The 21,798-nt window shown below is 41.6% G+C and overlaps 1 protein-coding gene across 1 annotated transcript in view; it reads left to right on the forward strand.

Moving 5' to 3' along the window:
• IFT172 (intraflagellar transport 172) overlaps positions 1 to 21,798 on the forward strand; it is a gene marked incomplete in the record, with an annotated part of 949,422 nt that overhangs the window by 130,759 nt on the left and 796,865 nt on the right. Inside the window, 1 exon segment of the mRNA XM_053710932.1 lies at positions 14,315 to 14,451. Within this exon segment, the coding sequence (XP_053566907.1) occupies positions 14,315 to 14,451 (137 nt within the window).

The raw sequence follows: 21,798 nt of genomic DNA on the forward strand, positions 1-21,798 counted from the left end.
CAAGTTATTATCTATTAAAGGAAGTGTCTCGAATTATATGCCAATTAAAGGGAACCCTAAATTTCAAGCGGGAATACAATCGGCACCCTTCCAAAAATGGCACACATTAGGTTTGAATAACATCTCTCAGATGATAGACTGGAATGGCCACTGCATTAAAACATTTGAAAGTTTAAAAAGAGAATTCAGCCTTAGCAATAAAGAATTCTTTGCATATTTACAAATTAGACACTTCATAACTAAGATAATAAATGAATCTGGTTGGAACTGGTCCTGGGGAAAGCTGGAGAATTGGCTTGTATTAGCTAAAAATGGGTTTATGTCAATCTCACCATGCTATCAATTATTGATATCTAATAAAGGGGAGATGAATCTAGGAAACTTAGCAGTTGCATGGGATTCTATGATAACTCAACATCCTATAAATTCAAATAAAATCCAGGCTTCTATTTTAAAAGTATCACAAATTACTTTATCAGCCACATGGAGAGAATCCCACATTAAGTTATTGTATAGGACCTACTACACTCCAAAAAAAGGGACAAGATGTGGGAATATTAATTTTTGTACATGCCCAAAATGCTCATTACAATCAGCAGATCTTATCCATATGATCTGGGAATGCCCCAAGATTAAACATTTTTGGGCTAAGATAGAATACTGGATTAATCAAGTTTTAAAAATCTCTCCTCTGAGGTTGGACATAATCTCTGTAATCTTTTTATGGGAAGCAACGAAAGATCTTCGGAAGCATAATAAAATAATCAATATGATTATTCTAGCGGCAAGATATTTAATCTTCAAAAAATGGAAAGGAAGGGCTAGCCCCAGTATAAATGAGCTCAAAAACTGCCTAAAAAAACAATATATAATAGAGCAAAGAGACACTAATATAGAAGAAGAGAATGATATTGAAGGTTTCTTTAAAAAATGGACAGCTTTTATTAAGATATTTCCATTAAATGAAAGAGAACATATGATATACCCATTTAGGAACTCAGAACTAGTATTGTTGGGACTATGGTAGTCTTCTCTGCTCATCTCCCATCCCCCCCTCTTTTCCTTTTTTTTTTTTTTTTTTTTTTTTTGTTTGGGATAGTTACATGTTGTGTTTTAGTGTTACTATGCTTAGTGTTGTCTGGTTGTTTAAGTCCTCTTTCCCCTAGTGGATTAGGTATGTTAGGTTGGTTGATTTTTTTTTTTTTTTTTTTTGTGAATAATTGACCTAAGACGGAAAGGGAAGAAAAGGGTAAAACTTAACTATTGTTAAGACTGTTATTTAAAAGATAAGATATAGTATGACAAAATAATGTAAATTATAGTATACGTTGCATCTGAAAGTTCAATTCACATTAACATTTTCTGAAGAAGAATAAGCACTATATCATTATATAATTTTGAATATCCTGAAGCTAGAGAAAAAGAAAAAATAGAAAAATGAGGTTGAGACTATTTTTGTTTCTTGCTTCTGTTCTTTTTTTGTGATGCAACAAAAATAATGTTCTTTTTCATCATGTGTATATTGTGAATATTTCTTTTTTTGTACCTATGCATTCTTTTTCAATGTATCACATATATGTTGTTTTGTGATCTTAACCTCAATAAAAAAAAAAAAAAAAAAAAAAAAAAAAAAAAACATAATTTATGTAAGAACTTACCTGATAAATTAATTTTTCATATTAGCAAGAGTCCATGAGGCCCACCCCTTTTTTTGTGGTGGTTATGATTTTCTTGTATAAAGCACAATTATTCCAATTCCTTATTTTGATGCTTTCGCTCCTTTCTTATCACCCCACTTCTTGGCTATTCGTTAAACTGAATTGTGGGTAGTCACTAGCTCATGGACTCTTGCTAATATGAAAGAAATTAATTTATCAGTTAAGTTCTTACATAAATTATGTTTTTCGTGCCTTTCGAAACTTCAAGACTGGCGCAGCATCAACTTCCTCTAATACAAAACAAGAGGGAAATTTTGCCCAGTCCAAGCCGGTCTGGAGACCTAACCAGGCTTGGAACAAAGGAAGGCAGGCCAAAAAGCCTGCTGCTGCCTCTAAGACAGCATGAAAGATCAGCCCCCGATCCGGTAACGGATCTAGTAGGGGGCAGACTTTCTCTCTTCGCCCAGGCTTGGGCAAGAGTTGTCCAGGATCCCTGGGCGTTGGAAATTGTGTCCCAGGTGTATCTTCTGGACTTCAAAGCTTCTTCCCCAAAAGGAAGATTTCACCTCTCACTATTATCTGCAAACCAGATAAAGAGAGAGGCATTCTTACATTGTGTTCACGACCTCCTAGTTATGGGAGTGATCTACCCAGTTCCAAAGGAGGAACGGGGACAAGGCTTCTATTCAAATCTGTTTGTGGTTCCCAAGAAAGAGGGAACCTTCAGACCAATCTTAGATCTCAAGATCCTAAACAAATTTCTCCAACATAGGTGTGTCCGGTCCACGGCGTCATCCTTACTTGTGGGATATTCTCTTCCCCAACAGGAAATGGCAAAGAGCCCAGCAAAGCTGGTCACATGATCCCTCCTAGGCTCCGCCTACCCCAGTCATTCTCTTTGCCGTTGTACAGGCAACATCTCCACGGAGATGGCTTAGAGTTTTTTAGTGTTTAACTGTAGTTTTTCATTATTCAATCAAGAGTTTGTTATTTTCAAATAGTGCTGGTACGTACTATTTACTCAGAAACAGAAAAGAGATGAAGAATTCTGTTTGTATGAGGAAAATGATTTTAGCAACCGTAACTAAAATCCTTGGCTGTTCCACACAGGACTGTTGAGAGCAATTAACTTCAGTTGGGGGAACAGTTTGCAGTCCCTTGCTGCTTGAGGTATGACACATTCTAACAAGACGATGTAATGCTGGAAGCTGTCATTTTCCCTATGGGATCCGGTAAGCCATGTTTATTACGATTGTAAATAAGGGCTTCACAAGGGCTTATTTAAACTGTAGACTTTTTCTGGGCTAAATCGATTGATTATTAACACATATTTAGCCTTGAGGAATCATTTTATCTGGGTATTTTGATATAATAATATCGGCAGGCACTGTTTTAGACACCTTATTCTTTAGGGGCTTTCCCAAAGCATAGGCAGAGTCTCATTTTCGCGCCGGTGTTGCGCACTTGTTTTTGAGAGGCATGGCATGCAGTCGCATGTGAGAGGAGCTCTGATACTTATAAAAGACTTCTGAAGGCGTCATTTGGTATCGTATTCCCCTTTGGGTTTGGTTGGGTCTCAGCAAAGCAGATACCAGGGACTGTAAAGGGGTTTAAAGCTTAAAACGGCTCCGGTTCCGTTATTTTAAGGGTTAAAGCTTCCAAAATTGGTGTGCAATATTTTCAAGGCTTTAAGACGCTGTGGTGAAAATTTGGTGAATTGTGAACAATTCCTTCATGTTTTTTCGCAATTGCAGTAATAAAGTGTGTTCAGTTTAAAATTTAAAGTGACAGTAACGGTTTTATTTTAAAACGTTTTTTGTACTTTCTGATCAAGTTTATGCCTGTTTAACATGTCTGAACTACCAGATAGACTGTGTTCTGAATGTGGGGAAGCCAGAATTCCTATTCATTTAAATAAATGTGATTTATGTGATAATGACAATGATGCCCAAGATGATTCCTCAAGTGAGGGGAGTAAGCATGGTACTGCATCATTCCCTCCTTCGTCTACACGAGTCTTGCCCACTCAGGAGGCCCCTAGTACATCTAGCGCGCCAATACTCCTTACTATGCAACAATTAACGGCTGTAATGGATAATTCTGTCAAAAACATTTTAGCCAAAATGAACCCTTGTCAGCGTAAGCGTGGCTGCTCTGTTTTAGTTACTGAAGAGCATGACGACGCTGATATTAATATCTCTGAAGGGCCCCTAACCCAATCTGAGGGGGCCAGGGAGGTTTTGTCTGAGGGAGAAATTACTGATTTAGGGAACATTTCTCAGCAGGCTGAATCTGATGTGATTACATTTAAATTTAAATTGGAACATCTCCGCATTTTGCTTAAGGAGGTATTATCCACTCTGGATGATTGTGAAAATTTAGTCATCCCAGAGAAACTATGTAAAATGGACAAGTTCCTAGAGGTGCCGGGGCTCCCAGAAGCTTTTCCTATACCCAAGCGGGTGGCGGACATTGTTAATAAAGAATGGGAAAGGCCCGGTATTCCTTTCGTCCCTCCCCCCATATTTAAAAAATTGTTTCCTATGGTCGACCCCAGAAAGGACTTATGGCAGTCAGTCCCCAAGGTCGAGGGAGCGGTTTCTACTTTAAACAAACGCACCACTATTCCCATAGAGGATAGTTGTGCTTTCAAAGATCCTATGGATAAAAAATTAGAAGGTTTGCTTAAAAAGATGTTTGTTCAGCAGGGTTACCTTCTACAACCCATTTCATGCATTGTCCCTGTCACTACTGCCGCATATTTCTGGTTTGATGAACTGCTTAAGGTGCTCGATAGTGACTCTCCTCCTTATGAGGAGATTATGGACAGAATCAATGCTCTCAAATTGGCTAATTCTTTCACTCTAGACGCCTCTTTGCAATTGGCTAAGTTAGCGGCTAAGAACTCTGGGTTTGCTATTGTGGCGCGCAGAGCGCTTTGGTTGAAATCTTGGTCGGCTGATGCGTCTTCCAAGAACAAGCTACTAAACATTCCTTTCAAGGGGAAAACGTTGTTTGGTCCTGACTTGAAGGAGATTATCTCTGATATCACTGGGGGTAAGGGCCACGCCCTTCCTCAGGATCGGCCTTTCAAGGCAAAAAATAGACCTAATTTTCGTCCCTTTCGTAAAAACGGACCAGCCCAAGGTGCTACGTCCTCTAAGCAAGAGGGTAATACTTCTCAGGCCAAGCCAGCTTGGAGACCAATGCAAGGCTGGAACAAGGGAAAGCAGGCCAAGAAACCTGCCACTGCTACCAAGACAGCATGAAATATTGGCCCCCGATCCGGGACCGGATCTGGTGGGGGGCAGACTCTCTCTCTTCGCTCAGGCTTGGGCAAGAGATGTTCTGGATCCTTGGGCGCTAGATATAGTCTCCCAGGGTTATCTTCTGGAATTCAAGGGACTTCCCCCAAGGGGGAGGTTCCACAGGTCGCAGTTGTCTTCAGACCACATAAAAAGACAGGCGTTCTTACATTGTGTAGAAGACCTGTTAAAAATGGGAGTGATTCATCCTGTTCCATTAAGAGAACAAGGGATGGGGTTCTACTCCAATCTGTTCATAGTTCCCAAAAAAGAGGGAACGTTCAGACCAATCCTAGATCTCAAGATCTTAAACAAATTTCTCAAGGTCCCATCGTTCAAGATGGAAACCATTCGAACTATCCTTCCTTCCATCCAGGAAGGTCAATTCATGACCACGGTGGATTTAAAGGATGCGTATCTACATATTCCTATCCACAAGGAACATCATCGGTTCCTAAGGTTTGCATTCCTGGACAAACATTACCAGTTCGTGGCGCTTCCTTTCGGATTAGCCACTGCTCCAAGGATTTTCACAAAGGTACTAGGGTCCCTTCTAGCGGTGCTAAGACCAAGGGGCATTGCAGTAGTACCTTACCTGGACGACATTCTGATTCAAGCGTCGTCCCTTCCTCAAGCAAAGGCTCACACGGACATTGTCCTGGCCTTTCTCAGATCTCACGGCTGGAAAGTGAACGTGGAAAAGAGTTCTCTATCCCCGTCAACAAGGGTTCCCTTCTTGGGAACAATTATAGACTCCTTAGAAATAAGGATCTTTCTAACAGAGGCCAGAAAAACAAAGCTTCTGGACTCTTGTCGGATACTTCATTCCGTTCCTCTTCCTTCCATAGCTCAGTGCATGGAAGTGATCGGGTTGATGGTGGCGGCGATGGACATAGTTCCTTTTGCGCGCATTCATCTAAGACCATTACAACTGTGCATGCTCAGTCAGTGGAATGGGGACTATACAGACTTGTCTCCGAAGATACAAGTAAATCAGAGAACCAGAGACTCACTCCGTTGGTGGCTGTCCCTGGACAATCTGTCTCAAGGGATGATGTTCCACAGACCAGAGTGGGTCATTGTCACGACCGACGCCAGTCTGATAGGCTGGGGCGCGGTCTGGGGATCCCTGAAAGCTCAGGGTCTTTGGTCTCGGGAAGAATCTCTTCTACCGATAAATATTCTGGAACTGAGAGCGATATTCAATGCTCTCCAGGCCTGGCCCCAGCTTGCGAGGACCAGGTTCATACGGTTTCAATCAGGCAACATGACGACTGTTGCGTACATCAACCATCAGGGGGGAACAAGGAGTTCCCTAGCGATGGAAGAAGTAACCAAAATTATTCTTTGGGCGGAGTCTCACTCCTGCCACCTGTCTGCTATCCACATCCCAGGAGTGGAAAATTGGGAAGCGGATTTTCTGAGTCGGCAGACATTGCATCCGGGGGAGTGGGAACTCCATCCGGAAATCTTTGCCCAAGTCACTCACCGGTGGGGCATTCCAGACATGGATCTGATGGCCTCTCGTCAGAACTTCAAAGTTCCTTGCTACGGGGCCAGATCCAGGGATCCCAAGGCGGCTCTAGTGGATGCACTAGTAGCACCTTGGACCTTCAAACTAGCTTATGTGTTCCCGCCATTTCCTCTCATCCCCAGGCTGATAGCCAGGATCAAGCAGGAGAGGGCGTCGGTGATCTTGATAGCTCCTGCGTGGCCACGCAGGACTTGGTATGCAGATCTGGTGAATATGTCATCGGCTCCACCTTGGAAGCTACCTTTGAGACGAGACCTTCTTGTTCAGGGTCCGTTCGAACATCCGAATCTGGTTTCACTCCAGCTGACTGCTTGGAGATTGAACGCTTGATTTTATCGAAGCGAGGATTCTCAGATTCTGTTATCGATACTCTTGTTCAGGCCAGAAAGCCTGTGACTAGAAAGATTTACCACAAAATTTGGAAAAAATATATCTGTTGGTGTGAATCTAAAGGATTCCCTTGGGACAAGGTTAAGATTCCTAGGATTCTATCCTTCCTTCAAGAAGGATTGGAAAAAGGATTATCTGCAAGTTCCCTGAAGGGACAGATTTCTGCCTTGTCGGTATTACTTCACAAAAAGCTGGCAGCTGTGCCAGATGTTCAAGCCTTTGTTCAGGCTCTGGTTAGAATCAAGCCTGTTTACAAACCTTTGACTCCTCCTTGGAGTCTCAATTTAGTTCTTTCAGTTCTTCAGGGGGTTCCGTTTGAACCCTTACATTCCGTTGATATTAAGTTATTATCTTGGAAAGTTTTGTTTTTAGTTGCGATTTCTTCTGCTAGAAGAGTCTCAGAATTATCTGCTCTGCAGTGTTCTCCTCCTTATCTGGTGTTCCATGCAGATAAGGTGGTTTTACGTACTAAACCTGGTTTTCTTCCAAAAGTTGTTTCTAACAAAAACATTAACCAGGAGATTATCGTACCTTCTCTGTGTCCAAAACCAGTTTCAAAGAAGGAACGTTTGTTGCACAATTTGGATGTTGTTCGCGCTCTAAAATTCTATTTAGATGCTACAAAGGATTTTAGACAAACATCTTCCTTGTTTGTTGTTTATTCAGGTAAAAGGAGAGGTCAAAAGGCAACTTCTACCTCTCTCTCTTTTTGGATTAAAAGCATCATCAGATTGGCTTACGAGACTGCCGGACGGCAGCCTCCCGAAAGAATCACAGCTCATTCCACTAGGGCTGTGGCTTCCACATGGGCCTTCAAGAACGAGGCTTCTGTTGATCAGATATGTAGGGCAGCGACTTGGTCTTCACTGCACACTTTTACCAAATTTTACAAGTTTGATACTTTTGCTTCTTCTGAGGCTATTTTTGGGAGAAAGGTTTTGCAAGCCGTGGTGCCTTCCATTTAGGTGACCTGATTTGCTCCCTCCCTTCATCCGTGTCCTAAAGCTTTGGTATTGGTTCCCACAAGTAAGGATGACGCCGTGGACCGGACACACCTATGTTGGAGAAAACAGAATTTATGTTTACCTGATAAATTTCTTTCTCCAACGGTGTGTCCGGTCCACGGCCCGCCCTGGTTTTTTTTTAATCAGGTCTGATATTTTATTTTCTTTAACTACAGTCACCACGGTACCATATGGTTTCTCCTATGCAAATATTCCTCCTTAACGTCGGTCGAATGACTGGGGTAGGCGGAGCCTAGGAGGGATCATGTGACCAGCTTTGCTGGGCTCTTTGCCATTTCCTGTTGGGGAAGAGAATATCCCACAAGTAAGGATGACGCCGTGGACCGGACACACCGTTGGAGAAAGAAATTTATCAGGTAAACATAAATTCTGTTTTCTCGGGGTCCCATCCTTCAAAATGGGGACTATTCGAACCATCCTACCTATGATCCAGGAGGGTCAATATATGACTACCGTGGACTTAAAGGATGCTTATCTTCACATTCCGATACACAGAGATCATCATCGGTTTCTCAGGTTCGCCTTCCTAGACAGGCATTACCAGTTTGTAGCTCTTCCCTTTGGGTTATCTACTGCACCAAGAATCTTTACGAAGGTTCTGGGGTCACTTCTGGCGGTCCTAAGGCCGCGGGATATAGCAGTAGCCCCTTACTTAGACGACATTCTGATACAGGCGTCGAATTTTCAAATTGCCAAGTCCCATACGGACAATGTTCTGGCATTCCTGAGGTCTCATGGGTGGAAAGTGAACGAAGAAAAGAGTTCTCTATCCCCTCTCACAAGAGTTTCCTTCCTGGGAACTCTGATAGATTCTGTAGAAATGAAGATTTACCTGACAGAGGCCAGCTTGTCAAAACTTCTAAATTCCTGCCGTGTTCTTTATTCTACTTCTCGCCCTTTAGTGGCTCAGTGTATGGAAGTAATCGGCTTAATGGTAGCGGCAATGGACATAGTGCCGTTTGCCCGCCTACATCTCAGACCGCTGCAACTCTGCATGCTCAGTCAGTGGAATGGGGATTACACAGATTTGTCCCCTCTACTAAATCTAGATCAAGAGACCAGAGATTCTCTTCTCTGGTGGCTATCTCGGGTCCATCTGTCCAAAGGTATGACCTTCTGCAGGCCAGATTGGACAATAGTAACAACAGATGCCAGCCTTCTGGGCTGGGGTGCAGTCTGGAACTCCCTGAAGGCTCAGGGATCGTGGACTCAGGAGGAGTCACTCCTTCTGATAAATATTCTGGAACTAAGAGCGATATTCAATGCTCTTCAGGCTTGGCCTCAGCTAGCTGCGGTCAGGTTCATCAGATTTCAGTCGGACAACATCACGACTGTAGCTTACTTCACCCATCAAGGGGGAACAAGGAGTTCCCTAGCAATGTTGGAGGTTTCAAAGATAATTCGATGGGTAGAGATTCACTCTTGCCATCTATCAGCTATCCATATCCCAGGAGTAGAGAACTGGGAGGCGGATTTTCTAAGTCAACAGACTTTTCATCTGGGGGAGTGGGAGCTCCATCCGGAGGTGTTTGCACAGTTGATTCAACTTTGGGGCAAACCAGAACTGGATCTCATGGCGTCTCGTCAAAACGCCAAGCTTCCCTGTTATGGATCCAGGTCCATGGATCCCAAGGCAGCACTGATAGATGCTCTAGCAGTGCCTTGGTCTTCTACAACCTGGCTTATGTGTTTCCACCGTTTCCTCTGCTCCCTCGTCTGATTGCCAAGATCAAGCAGGAGAGAGCATCGGTGATTTTGATAGCACCTGCGTGGCCACGCAGGACTTGGTATGCAGATCTGGTGGACATGTCATCCTTTCCACCATGGACTCAGCCTCTGAGACAGGACTTTCTACTTCAGGGTCCTTTCAACCATCCAAATCTAATTTCTCTGTGTCTGACTGCTTGGAGATTGAACGCTTGATTTTATCAAAGCGTGGTTTCTCCGAGTCGGTCATTGATACCTTAATACAGGCGCGAAAGCCTGTCACCAGGAAAATCTATCATAAGATATGGTGTAAATATCTTCATTGGTGTGAATCCAAGGGTTACTCATGGAGTAAGGTCAGGATTCCTAGGATATTATCTTTTCTCCAAGAAGGATTGGAGAAGGGTTTGTCAGCTAGTTCCTTAAAGGGACAGATTTCTGCTCTGTCTATTCTTTTGCACAAACATCTGGCTGAGGTTCCAGACGTTCAGGCGTTTTGTCAGGCTTTAGTTAGAATCAAGCCTGTGTTTAAACCTGTTGCTCCGCCATGGAGTTTAAATTTAGTTCTTAAAGTTCTTCAAGGGGTTCCGTTTGAACCCTTACATTCCATAGATATCAAGCTGTTATCTTGGAAAGTTCTGTTTTTAGTAGCTATCTCTTCGGCTCGAAGAGTTTCAGAGTTATCTGTCTTGCAGTGTGATTCCCCTTATCTGATCTTCCATGCAGATAAGGTAGTTTTACGTACCAAACCTGGGTTTCTTCCTAAGGTAGTATCTAATAGGAATATCAATTAGGAAATTGTTATTCCTTCACTGTGTCCTAATCCTTCTTCAAAGAAGGAACGTCTATTACACAATCTTGACGTGGTTCGTGCTTTAAAGTTTTATTTACAAGCTACTAAAGATTTTCGTCAAACATCTGCATTGTTTGTTGTCTACTCTGGACAGAGGAGAGGCCAAAAGGCTTCGGCAACTTCTCTTTCTTTTTGGCTAAGGAGTATAATACGCTTAGCTTATGAGACTGCTGGCCAGCAGCCTCCTGGAAGAATTACAGCTCATTCTACTAGAGCGGTAGCTTCCACATGGGCTTTTAAGAATGAGGCTTCTGTTAAACAGATTTGTAAGGCGGCGACTTGGTCTTCGCTTCATACTTTTTCTAAATTCTATAAATTTGATACTTTTGCTTCTTCGGAGGCTATTTTTGGGAGAAAGGTCTTACAGGCAGTGGTGCCTTCCGTTTAAGCGCCTGCCTTGTCCCTCCCTTCATCCGTGTCCTATAGCTTTGGTATTGGTATCCCACAAGTAATGGATGATCCGTGGACTGGATACACCTTACAAGAGAAAACAAAATTTATGCTTACCTGATAAATTTATTTCTCTTGTGGTGTATCCAGTCCACGGCCCGCCCTGTCATTTTAAGGCAGGTGTTTTTTTATTTTCAAACTACAGTCACCACTGCACCCTATAGTTTCTCCTTTCTCTTGCTTGTCTTCGGTCGAATGACTGGGAGGTGGCAGTTAGGGGAGGAGCTATATAGTCAGCTCTGCTGTGGGTGATCCTCTTGCAGCTTCCTGTTGGGAAGGAGAATATCCCACAAGTAATGGATGATCCGTGGACTGGATACACCACAAGAGAAATAAATTTATCAGGTAAGCATAAATTTTGTTTTTCTTCTGACAGGAAGAGTCCACAGCTCCCGCCCGCACTTTATTTATGGGCGGCAGTATATTTTTGTTCTTCTAGCACCTTTTTTCACCCTGATATTTCTCCTACTGTTCCTTGTTCCTCGGCTGAATGACTGGGGGATGAGGGAAGTGGGGGAAATATTTGAAGCTTTTGGCTGGGGTTTCTTTGCCTCCTCCTGGTGGCCAGGTTCTGAATCCCCAAAAGTAATGAATGCAGCTGTGGACTCTTCCCGTCAGAAGAAAAGAAAATTATCAGGTAAGCATAATTTATGTTTTTTGTCTTTATATTCTCCTGTATTACTAATACTTGTGTCTAGTCTTTATTATAGACTTAAATAAAATGAGAGAAGCGCTCAACCTGGAAACGAACAATAGCATAATAGCTTGTTCTATGGCTAGTTACCACCCAAGAAGCAGCCTCTTTTTGCTCAACATGTGCCTTTCACAGAGAAAAACTTTCCTGAAGCATATCAGTCTGATCCTGACTTCACAGTACAGTCCTTCTCTGAACGAGAGAAACAGCAAAACCCCAGACGTACGTTTCGGCCTATTGTGGGCCTCGTCAGTGAGATGCAGCCATATCCCTCTAGGCACACTGAGCAACGGGTCCACGTCTGGATTCCCGCGGGATATGGCTGCACCTCACTGACGAGGCCCACAATAGGCCGAAACGTACGTCTGGGGTTTTGCTGTTTCTCTCGTTCAGAGAGGGATTGCCTGGTATTTCCGGGCTGGACTGTGCTGTGGAGTCAGGATCAGACTGATATGCTTCAGGAAAGTTCTTCTCTGTGAAAGGCACATGTTGAGCAAAAAGAGGCTGCTTCTTGGGTGGTAACTAGCAATAGAGCAAGCTATTATGCTATTGTTCGTTCCCAGGTTGAGCGCTTCTCTCTTTTTATTTATGTTTATTATAGACTTGTTTGTCTTCAGATAATCCTGTAGTACTAATAATTGTGCCTAGTGTTTATTATACGCTTGTTTGTCTTCAGATAATCCTGTAGTACTAATACTTGTCTAGTCTTTATTATAGACTTGTTTGTCTTCAGATAATCCTGTAGTACTAATAATTGTGCCTAGTGTTTATTATACGCTTGTTTGTCTTCAGATAATCTTGTAGTAGTAATACTTGTGTCTAGTGTTTATTATACGCTTGTTTGTCTTCAGATAATCCTGTAGTACTAATACTTGTGTATAGTGTTTATTATACGCTTGTTTGTCTTCAGATAATCCTGTATTATTAATACTTGTTTAGTGTTTATTATACACTTGTTTGTCTTCAGATAATCCTGTAGTACTAATACTTGTGCCTAGTGTTTATTATACACTTGTTAGTCTTCAGATAATCCTGTAGTACTAATGCTTGTGTCTAGTGTTTATTATACACTTGTTTGTCTTTAGATAATCCTGTATTATTAATACTTGTCTAGTGTTTATTATACGCTTGTTTGTCTTTAGATAACCCTGTAGTACTAATACTTGTGTCTAGTGTTTATTATACGCTTGTTTGTCTTTAGATAATCCTGTAGTACTAATACTTGTCTAGTGTTTATTATACACTTGTTTGTCTTCAGTTAATCCTGTAGTACTAATACTTGTGCCTAGTGTTTATTATACACTTGTTTGTCTTTAGATAATCCTGTATTATTAATACTTGTCTAGTGTTTATTATACGCTTGTTTGTCTTCAGATAATCCTGTAGTATTAATACTTGTGCCTAGTGTTTATTATACGCTTATTTGTCTTTAGATAATCCTGTATTATTAATACTTGTGTCTAGTGTTTATTATACACTTGTTTGTCTTCAGTTAATCCTGTAGTAGTAATACTTGTGCCTAGTGTTTATTATACGCTTGTTTGTCTTCAGATAATCCTGTAGTAGTAATACTTGTGCCTAGTGTTATACACTCGTTTGTCTTCAGATAATCCTGTAGTACTAATACTTGTCTGTTTATTATACGCTTGTTTGTCTTCAAATAATCCTGTAGTATTAATACTTGTGTATAGTATTTATTATAGACTTGTTTGACTTCAGATAATCCTGTAGTACTAATGCTTGTGCCTAGTGTTTATTATACACTTGTTTGTCTTCAGATAATCCTGTATTATTAATACTTGAGTCTAGTGTTTATTATATGTTTGTTTGTCTTCAGATAATCCTGTAGTACTAATGCTTGTGTCTAGTTGTTTATTATACACTTGTTTGTCTTCAGATAATCCTGTAGTACTAATACTTGTGTCTAGTGTTTATTATATGGTTGTTTGTCTTCAGATAATCCTGTAGTACTAATACTTGTGTCTAATGTTTATTATACGCTTGTTTGTCTTCAGATAATCCTGTAGTATTAATACTTGTGTCTAGTGTTATTATACACTTGTTTGTCTTCAGATAATCCTGTAGTACTAATACTTGTGTCTAGTGTTTATTATATGGTTGTTTGTCTTCAGATAATCCTGTAGTACTAATACTTGTGTCTAATGTTTATTATACACTTGTTTGTCTTCAGATAATCCTGTAGTATTAATACTTGTGTCTAGTGTTATTATACACTTGTTTGTCTTCAGATAATCCTGTAGTACTAATACTTGTGTCTAGTGTTTATTATATGGTTGTTTGTCTTCAGATAATCCTGTAGTACTAATACTTGTGTCTAATGTTTATTATATGGTTGTTTGTCTTCAGATAATCCTGTAGTACTAATGCTTGTGTCTAGTTGTTTATTATACGCTTGTTTGTCTTCAGATAATCCTGTAGTATTAATACTTGTGTCTAGTGTTATTATACACTTGTTTGTCTTCAGATAATCCTGTAGTACTAATACTTGTGTCTAATGTATACACTTGCTATCTGCCCATCTGTGGATAAACCATCTGTGTGTATCCTTGGCATGTTAATATCAATGCTAGGCCTTTTTTGTATGTGCCTGAGGTTTATCTTGGCGCATTACTGTGTTGTGGGTAATATTAACATAACCCCTTTACCGCATTGTGATTGGTTATTTTGTTGCTTTCAGGGGGACATTGCTGACCTAGAGAGGAATGATGGGAAAACTTCAGTCATTGTGAATGAGGGTGTAAACATGGTTTCTTACTCGCTGGATGACCGGCTGATAGAGTTTGGGACTGCAATAGACGATGCCGACTACTACAGGTATTACAAAAAGGGCAGATTAGAACTCACACTTACACTAGGGTGCACACAATGAGTAGTATAATAACTAACAAAAAATAATGAGCAGATAAAGGAGGTATATGAACAAAGGTAAACCCACAGATGGATATAAAATATGGGAAAGTCCAAGTTCATGCGTTAACATCCAAATAAATCTCCCAATGCAAAGATATCTCCAGCGAAATTCACATCACATACGGGCTGCACTCTCCTCTCTCGCTGGCGGAGTGGAATTTCTACAAATATACAAACAGAAGAGGCGCCGCATGTGTGTATCAGTAAATACGGAATATACACAAATGCTCAGCTGGTGGCAGTGTACTCGCATTTCGTAAGAGCACCCAAATGTGATATTAGAGGCAGGCTGGATATTTGACAGCAGGAACACTGTGTCACTGGAACATAGTCATCAACTCGATAATACTGTTCAGTAGCTCTAGCTCATAAATAGCCGAGGTTCAAAGTTCATTTATTAAAATGATACATAAACAACTTATAAAACCATGTACCAAGTACAATGAACAATAAAATAGAATCAAACGTGCAACGCGTTTCTCAGAGCTAACGCTGTTTCATCAGGCATAGTATACTATCATAAAAGTTACCTTTTAAATAAAGGTCAGCTAACAATCAATAAAATATCATCCCCCTTTGGGGCATGATATTACCAACCTATAAAAAATCTTTAAGGCAGGCATGCAACATATACAGGTGTGTTACCGTATGTTAATAAAGCCTATTCAGATGAGTTTCGGCATCCAGGATAAACAATCAACCCATGTGTAATGGATACAAATTGTCCACAACTGATCCAGAACCAAATGATACTATAAAACTTACCAATATATATATATCAGCTAATTGGCGTGGATATCTGGAGTGGCGAGGGGGGCGTGAAGTTGTTCCCCCGCCCTTAAACTGAACAATCCTTCTTCTTGCACTGAGGCCGGAGTGAAATGATAAATACAATACATAATACATTGTCGCCTCCCTAAAAGCATGGCTGACGCAGCTCCTCCCTCAGAGGATGTGTTGCGATGACGTAACAGAACATCGTAAACAGACTAGCAGCATATTGTGATCATATTGGATAACCTCTCTGGGGACAATATAAAGATAGTGAAATGTACTGTAACCCTCTGTGTATTATACGGGGTTTGTATAATGTGACGTGCGGGAATAAAAAAGGGCCTTTTACGGATATTTGTGTGAATGAATATACAAGTGTGTGTAACTATACAAAATATGTATATATAAGTGTACGTATGGTAAGGAGAATATGACAAGCACACCCCTTATAGTGTACAACTACAATAAAATTATTTGTAAGGTACAAGTTATGTGAATGTGTGAAACAATGTGTACTAGCTAATAGTTCTATAATAATATAGTAAATAGTCAAGAACCATCCTATAAAGAGACATATGTGGAATGTGGTTATCACCCACACCTAAAAACTAAACAAATAAGATGACCCTAAAGAGGATAACTAAAGTGCCCCAATTGTGACCTAAATGAGTAAAATAATAATGTGGATTTGAAATAAAATTGTTTAACCCGGGATGCCAAAAAATACACACATATATACATACGCACACGCCCGCACACACCCACACACCCACACACACACACACACTCTCATACATGCTAAAAAAAACACGTGTGTGGGTCCGTATACATGAGTGTGTGTGCGCGCATACATGCCCATAAACACGCTGGGTGCATATACATGAGTGCACAAACTCACACACAAATGCAAGCAGTCAAGAGGGGTATCCGGAACACGGTCAAACTATTGTTCAGGGCAACTTGATTCTGAAAAATACAACCTGCTTCCCAAAAATACCTGGAGCGGCAGATCAGGCCGAAGAAATCCAAAGGGGAGCACACGGAGGAGCAGGCACTACTCGGTTAGAGAAAAAGTTATTAAAAAAAAAAATTCTGTTTATTAAAACAAATATAAACTAGACTATCCCCAGACAGATTACAAACACACAAGGCAAGTCTTACACGTATGGTATGAGGAATCATTGAGTGGTCTTTTAACTATAAAAAGTAGGTCATCTATGTAACACACACACAAATGCCCACACACTCATACATGTGCATAAAGACGCTGGGTGCGTATACATAATTGTGTGCGCACACATGCCCACACATTCATACATGCGCATAAACATGCTGGGTGCGTATACATGAGTGCGTGTGCACACACATGCCCACACATTTATACATGTGCATAAACATGCGTGTGGGTGCGTATAAATGAATGCGCACACACATATGCCCACACATTCATACATGTGCATAAACATGCTCGGAGCGTATACATGAGTGCATGTGCATACATATAAGAGCAACTGATTTAATGAGATATCTGGATAAATAAATATATAACAATCTATGGTCTGCTGTATTTTTGTATAATTTTGAACACTGCATAGAAATGAATGTGTGTGTGTGTGTATGTGTATGTGTGTGTATATATATATATATATATATATATATTTTGAAAGCATAAAATGTTTTAGCCTCTGTGTTTTTAAGAATATTTGTGAACCTAAAAAGAAATGATTAATAACACTTATTTCTCCAACATTGGTGTGTCCGGTCCACGGCGTCATCCATAACTTGTGGGAATATTCTCTTCCCCAACAGGAAATGGCAAAGAGCACAGCAAAAGCTGTCCATATAGTCCCTCCTAGGCTCCGCCCACCCCAGTCATTCTCTTTGCCGTTGCACAGGCAGCATCTCCACGGAGATGGTGAAGAGTATGTGGTGTTTAGTTGTAGTTTTTTATTCTACTATCAAGAGTTTGTTATTTTAAAATAGTGCTGATATGTACTATTTACTCTGAAACAGAAAAGGATGAAGATTTCTGTTTGTGAGAGGAAGATGATTTTAGCAGACAGTAACTAAAATCGATTGCTGTTTCCACATAGGACTGTTGAGATGAAATAACTTCAGTTGGGGGAAACAGCAGACTTTTCTGCTTAAGGTATGACTAGCCATATTTCTAACAAGACTGTGTAATGCTGGAAGGCTGTCATTTCCCCTCATGGGGACCGGTAAGCCATTTTCTTAGTCTCAAACAGAATAAAGGGCTTAATATGGGCTATAAAACTGGTAGACACTTTTATGGGCAAGATTGATTGCTTTATTTGGGCATTTTATACAGCTTGATGTTGAAATTCACACTTTATAAACTTTGGGGAACGTTTTTTTTTTTTTTTTTTTACGTTAGGCACTGGTTTAGACACCTTTCCAGTCAGGAAGGGCCTTCCCTGTAGTAGGCTGAGCCTCATTTTCGCGCCATTACTGCGCAGTTACTTTTGAGAGCAGGACATGCAGCTGCATGTGTGTGGGTCTGAAAGTAGTTGAAAAGGTCCCTAGAAGGCTTCATTTGGTATCGTATACCCCCCTGGGTTTGGTAAAGTCGCAGCAAAGGCTGTAGCTGGGACTGTAGAGGGGTTAAAACTGTAACCGGCTCCGGTTTCCTCATTTTAAGGGTTAAAGGTCTGAAATTAAAGAGACAGTAACGGTTTTGTTTTAAAACGGTTTTTGTACTTTATTGACAAGTTTAAGCCTGTTTAACATGTTTGTACCTTCAGATAAACTATGTTCTGTATGTATGGAAGCCAATGTGTCTCCCCCTTCAAAATTGTGTGATAATTGTGCCATAGCGTCCAAACAAAGTAAGGACAGTACTGCCACAGATAGTAAAGTTGCCCAAGATGATTCATCAGATGAAGGGAGTAGACATAGTTCTACATCATCTCCTTCTGTGTCTACACCAGTTTTGCCCACGCAGGAGACCCCTAGTACTTCTAGCCCGCCAATGCTTGTTACTATGCAACAATTGACGGCAGTAATGGATAACTCCATAGTAAATATTTTATCCAAAATGCCTGCATTTCAGAGAAAGCGCGATTGCTCTGTTTTAAACACTGTAGAGCAGGAGGGCGCTGATGATAATTGCTCTGTCATACCCTCACACCAATCTGAAGTGGCCATGAGGGAAGTTTTGTCAGATGGGGAAATTTCAGATTCAGGGGAAATTTCTCAACAGGCAGAACCTGATGTTGTGACATTTCAATTTAAATTAGAGCATCTCCGCGCACTGCTTAAGGAGGTGTTATCTACTCTGGATGATTGTGACAACCTGGTCATTCCAGAAAAATTGTGCAAGATGGACAAGTTCCTAGAGGTTCCGGTGCACCCCGACGCTTTTCCTATACCCAAGCGGGTGGCGGACATAGTGAATAAGGAGTGGGAGAAGCCCCGGCATACCTTTTGTCCCCCCTCCTATATTTAAGAAATTATTTCCTATGGTCGACCCCAGAAAGGACTTATGGCAGACAGTCCCTAAGGTCGAGGGGGCAGTTTCTACACTAGCCAAGCGCACTACTATTCCTATCGAGGATAATTGTGCTTTCAAAGATCCTATGGATAAAAAATTGGAGGGTTTGCTTAAAAAGATTTTTGTACAGCAAGGTTACCTTCTGCAACCTATTTCGTGCATTATTCCTGTCACTACAGCAGCGTGGTTCTGGTTCGAGGAATTAGAAAAGTCGCTCAGTAGAGAGACTCCGTATGAGGAGGTTATGGACAGAGTTCACGCACTAAAGTTAGCTAATTCCTTTATTTTAGATGCCGCTTTGCAGTTAGCTAGATTAGCGGCGAAAAATTCAGGGTTTGCAATTGTGGCGCGCAGAGCGCTCTGGCTAAAGTCTTGGTCAGCGGATGTATCTTCCAAGACAAAATTGCTTAATATCCCCTTCAAGGGTAAAACTCTTTTTGGGCCAGAATTGAAAGAGATTATCTCAGACATCACTGGGGGTAAGGGCCACGCCCTCCCACAAGATAGGCCTTTCAAAGCCAAGAATAAGTCTAATTTTCGTTCCTTTCGCAATTTCAGGAATGGACCGGCCTCCAACTCTGCAGCCTCTAGACAAGAGGGTAATGCTTCGCAAACCAAACCAGCTTGGAAACCGATGCAAGGCTGGAACAAGGGTAAGCAGGCCAAGAAGCCTGCTGCTGCTAACAAAACAGCATGAAGGAGTAGCCCCCGATCCGGGACCGGATCTAGTAGGGGGCAGACTCTCTCTCTTCGCTCAGGCTTGGGCAAGAGATGTTCAGGATCCCTGGGCACTAGAAATAGTTTCTCAGGGTTATCTTCTGGAATTCAAGGAACTACCCCCAAGGGGAAGGTTCCACATGTCTCATTTATCTTCAAACCAAATAAAGAGACGGGCATTCTTACATTGTGTAGAAGACCTGTTAAAAATGGGAGTGATACACCCAGTTCCAACCGTGGAACAAGGAATGGGGTTTTACTCAAATCTGTTTGTAGTTCCCAAAAAAGAGGGAACTTTCAGACCAATTCTGGATTTAAAGATCCTAAACAAATTTCTCAGAGTGCCATCGTTCAAAATAGAAACCATTCGAACGATTTTACCTACAATCCAGGAGGGTCAATTTATGACTACCGTGGATCTAAAGGATGCGTATCTACATATTCCTATCCACAAAGATCATCATCAGTTCCTAAGGTTCGCCTTTCTGGACAAACATTACCAGTTTGTGGCTCTCCCATTCGGGCTAGCCACTGCTCCAAGGATTTTCACAAAGGTACTAGGGTCCCTTCTAGCGGTTCTAAGACCAAGGGGCATTGCAGTGGCACCTTACTTGGACGACATTCTGATACAAGCGTCGTCTCTTTCAAAGGCAAAGGCTCACACACTCATCGTTCTGGCCTTTCTCAGATCTCACGGATGGAAAGTGAACATAGAAAAAAGTTCCCTGTCTCCGTCGACAAGAGTTCCTTTCTTGGGGACAATAATAGATTCTTTAGAAATGAAGATTTTCCTGACAGATGTCAGAAAGTCAAAACTTCTAAACGCTTGTCAAGTTCTTCATTCTGTTCCACGTCCTTCCATAGCTCAGTGCATGGAAGTAGTAGGGTTGATGGTTGCAGCAATGGACATAGTTCCTTTTGCGCAAATTCATCTAAGACCATTACAACTGTGCATGCTGAAACAGTGGAATGGGGACTATACAGACTTGTCTCCAGTGATTCAAGTAGATCAGAAGACCAGAGACTCACTCCATTGGTGGCTAACCCAGGACCACCTGTCCCAGGGAATGAGTTTCCGCAGACCAGAGTGGGTCATCGTCACGACCGACGCCAGTCTAGTGGGCTGGGGCGCGGTCTGGGACTCCCTGAAAGCTCAGGGTCTATGGTCTCGGGAGGAGTCTCTTCTCCCGATAAACATTCTGGAACTGAGAGCGATATTCAATACACTGAGGAGCTCATGAAGTTAGCTGCGGTTAAGCATGCTGGAACTGCCAACGGACAGGACACCATCCCTCCTCCCACTCAGGCAGTGCTGGGGAACATGTCAGATGAGGAAACAGGCAAGAGTATCACAACGGACGACTGTGTTGCAGAAATGCAGGCTCTAAACCTAGTACATCTTGTTTCGGCACATCTCCCTCTAGAGTGCCCTAAGTTGGAATATGCGCTGGAAGCATTTACTGAGCCGCCACATGAGGTACCTAACATTCTGTCGGGTATTACTGTGAGCACATCGCACACAATCGCACCTAAGAGACATGCCGACTATGATCCTTGTAGCATACCCAACATGGCAGAGGTAGTGGGTCAGACCCTAAGAAGGCGCCCTTGGGGGATGACCGGCTCAGATCAGGGAAGTCCAAAGCTTGCCTCAGAGAAAGTTATTGCATTGTGTGCACGCTGGGATTATCAGCATCGGATGGACACTGTAAATTGGTGCACATCAAAGGGCCTCACATTACAAATACAGCATACTCCCAGTAACCTGAGAAGGGGCATCGGCTAATCTGGAGCTCCCTATGACTATGCTAACTGCCCTTGATCCAATTAGTGCACTCCTTTCAAGTATTGCCCGCCAGAATGAGCGGACCCAAACACGGTATTGACTGACTTTATGATGGAACTGATTGTTCTTATGTGCTTACATAATGGAACCCCTGTCCTCATGTTTAATAAGGACGACTACCTTGTGTGCATGTCTCTTTATTGTTCTACTTAAGATTTGCTAGAGGTCTCATATGTTCCCTTTTTTTTTGTGTGTGTTATGTTTGCTTTGGTCTCTGTTCATGTCTAAAGCTAACGATGGGGATAATTATCTTATTAAATTTTTGTTCTTATTCTTTTAGTTAGACCTCCAACCCCTGGTAACTGTTTAAAATATATTGGTACATGTTTCTGCATATCTATAACTACACTAATGTGCCCGGCTGCATAATCCCTGCTTACGGATACACATCCTAAATATATTC

This window comes from Bombina bombina, chromosome 4, assembly GCF_027579735.1.
Source record: "Bombina bombina isolate aBomBom1 chromosome 4, aBomBom1.pri, whole genome shotgun sequence".
NCBI classification, from domain to species: domain Eukaryota; kingdom Metazoa; phylum Chordata; class Amphibia; order Anura; family Bombinatoridae; genus Bombina; species Bombina bombina.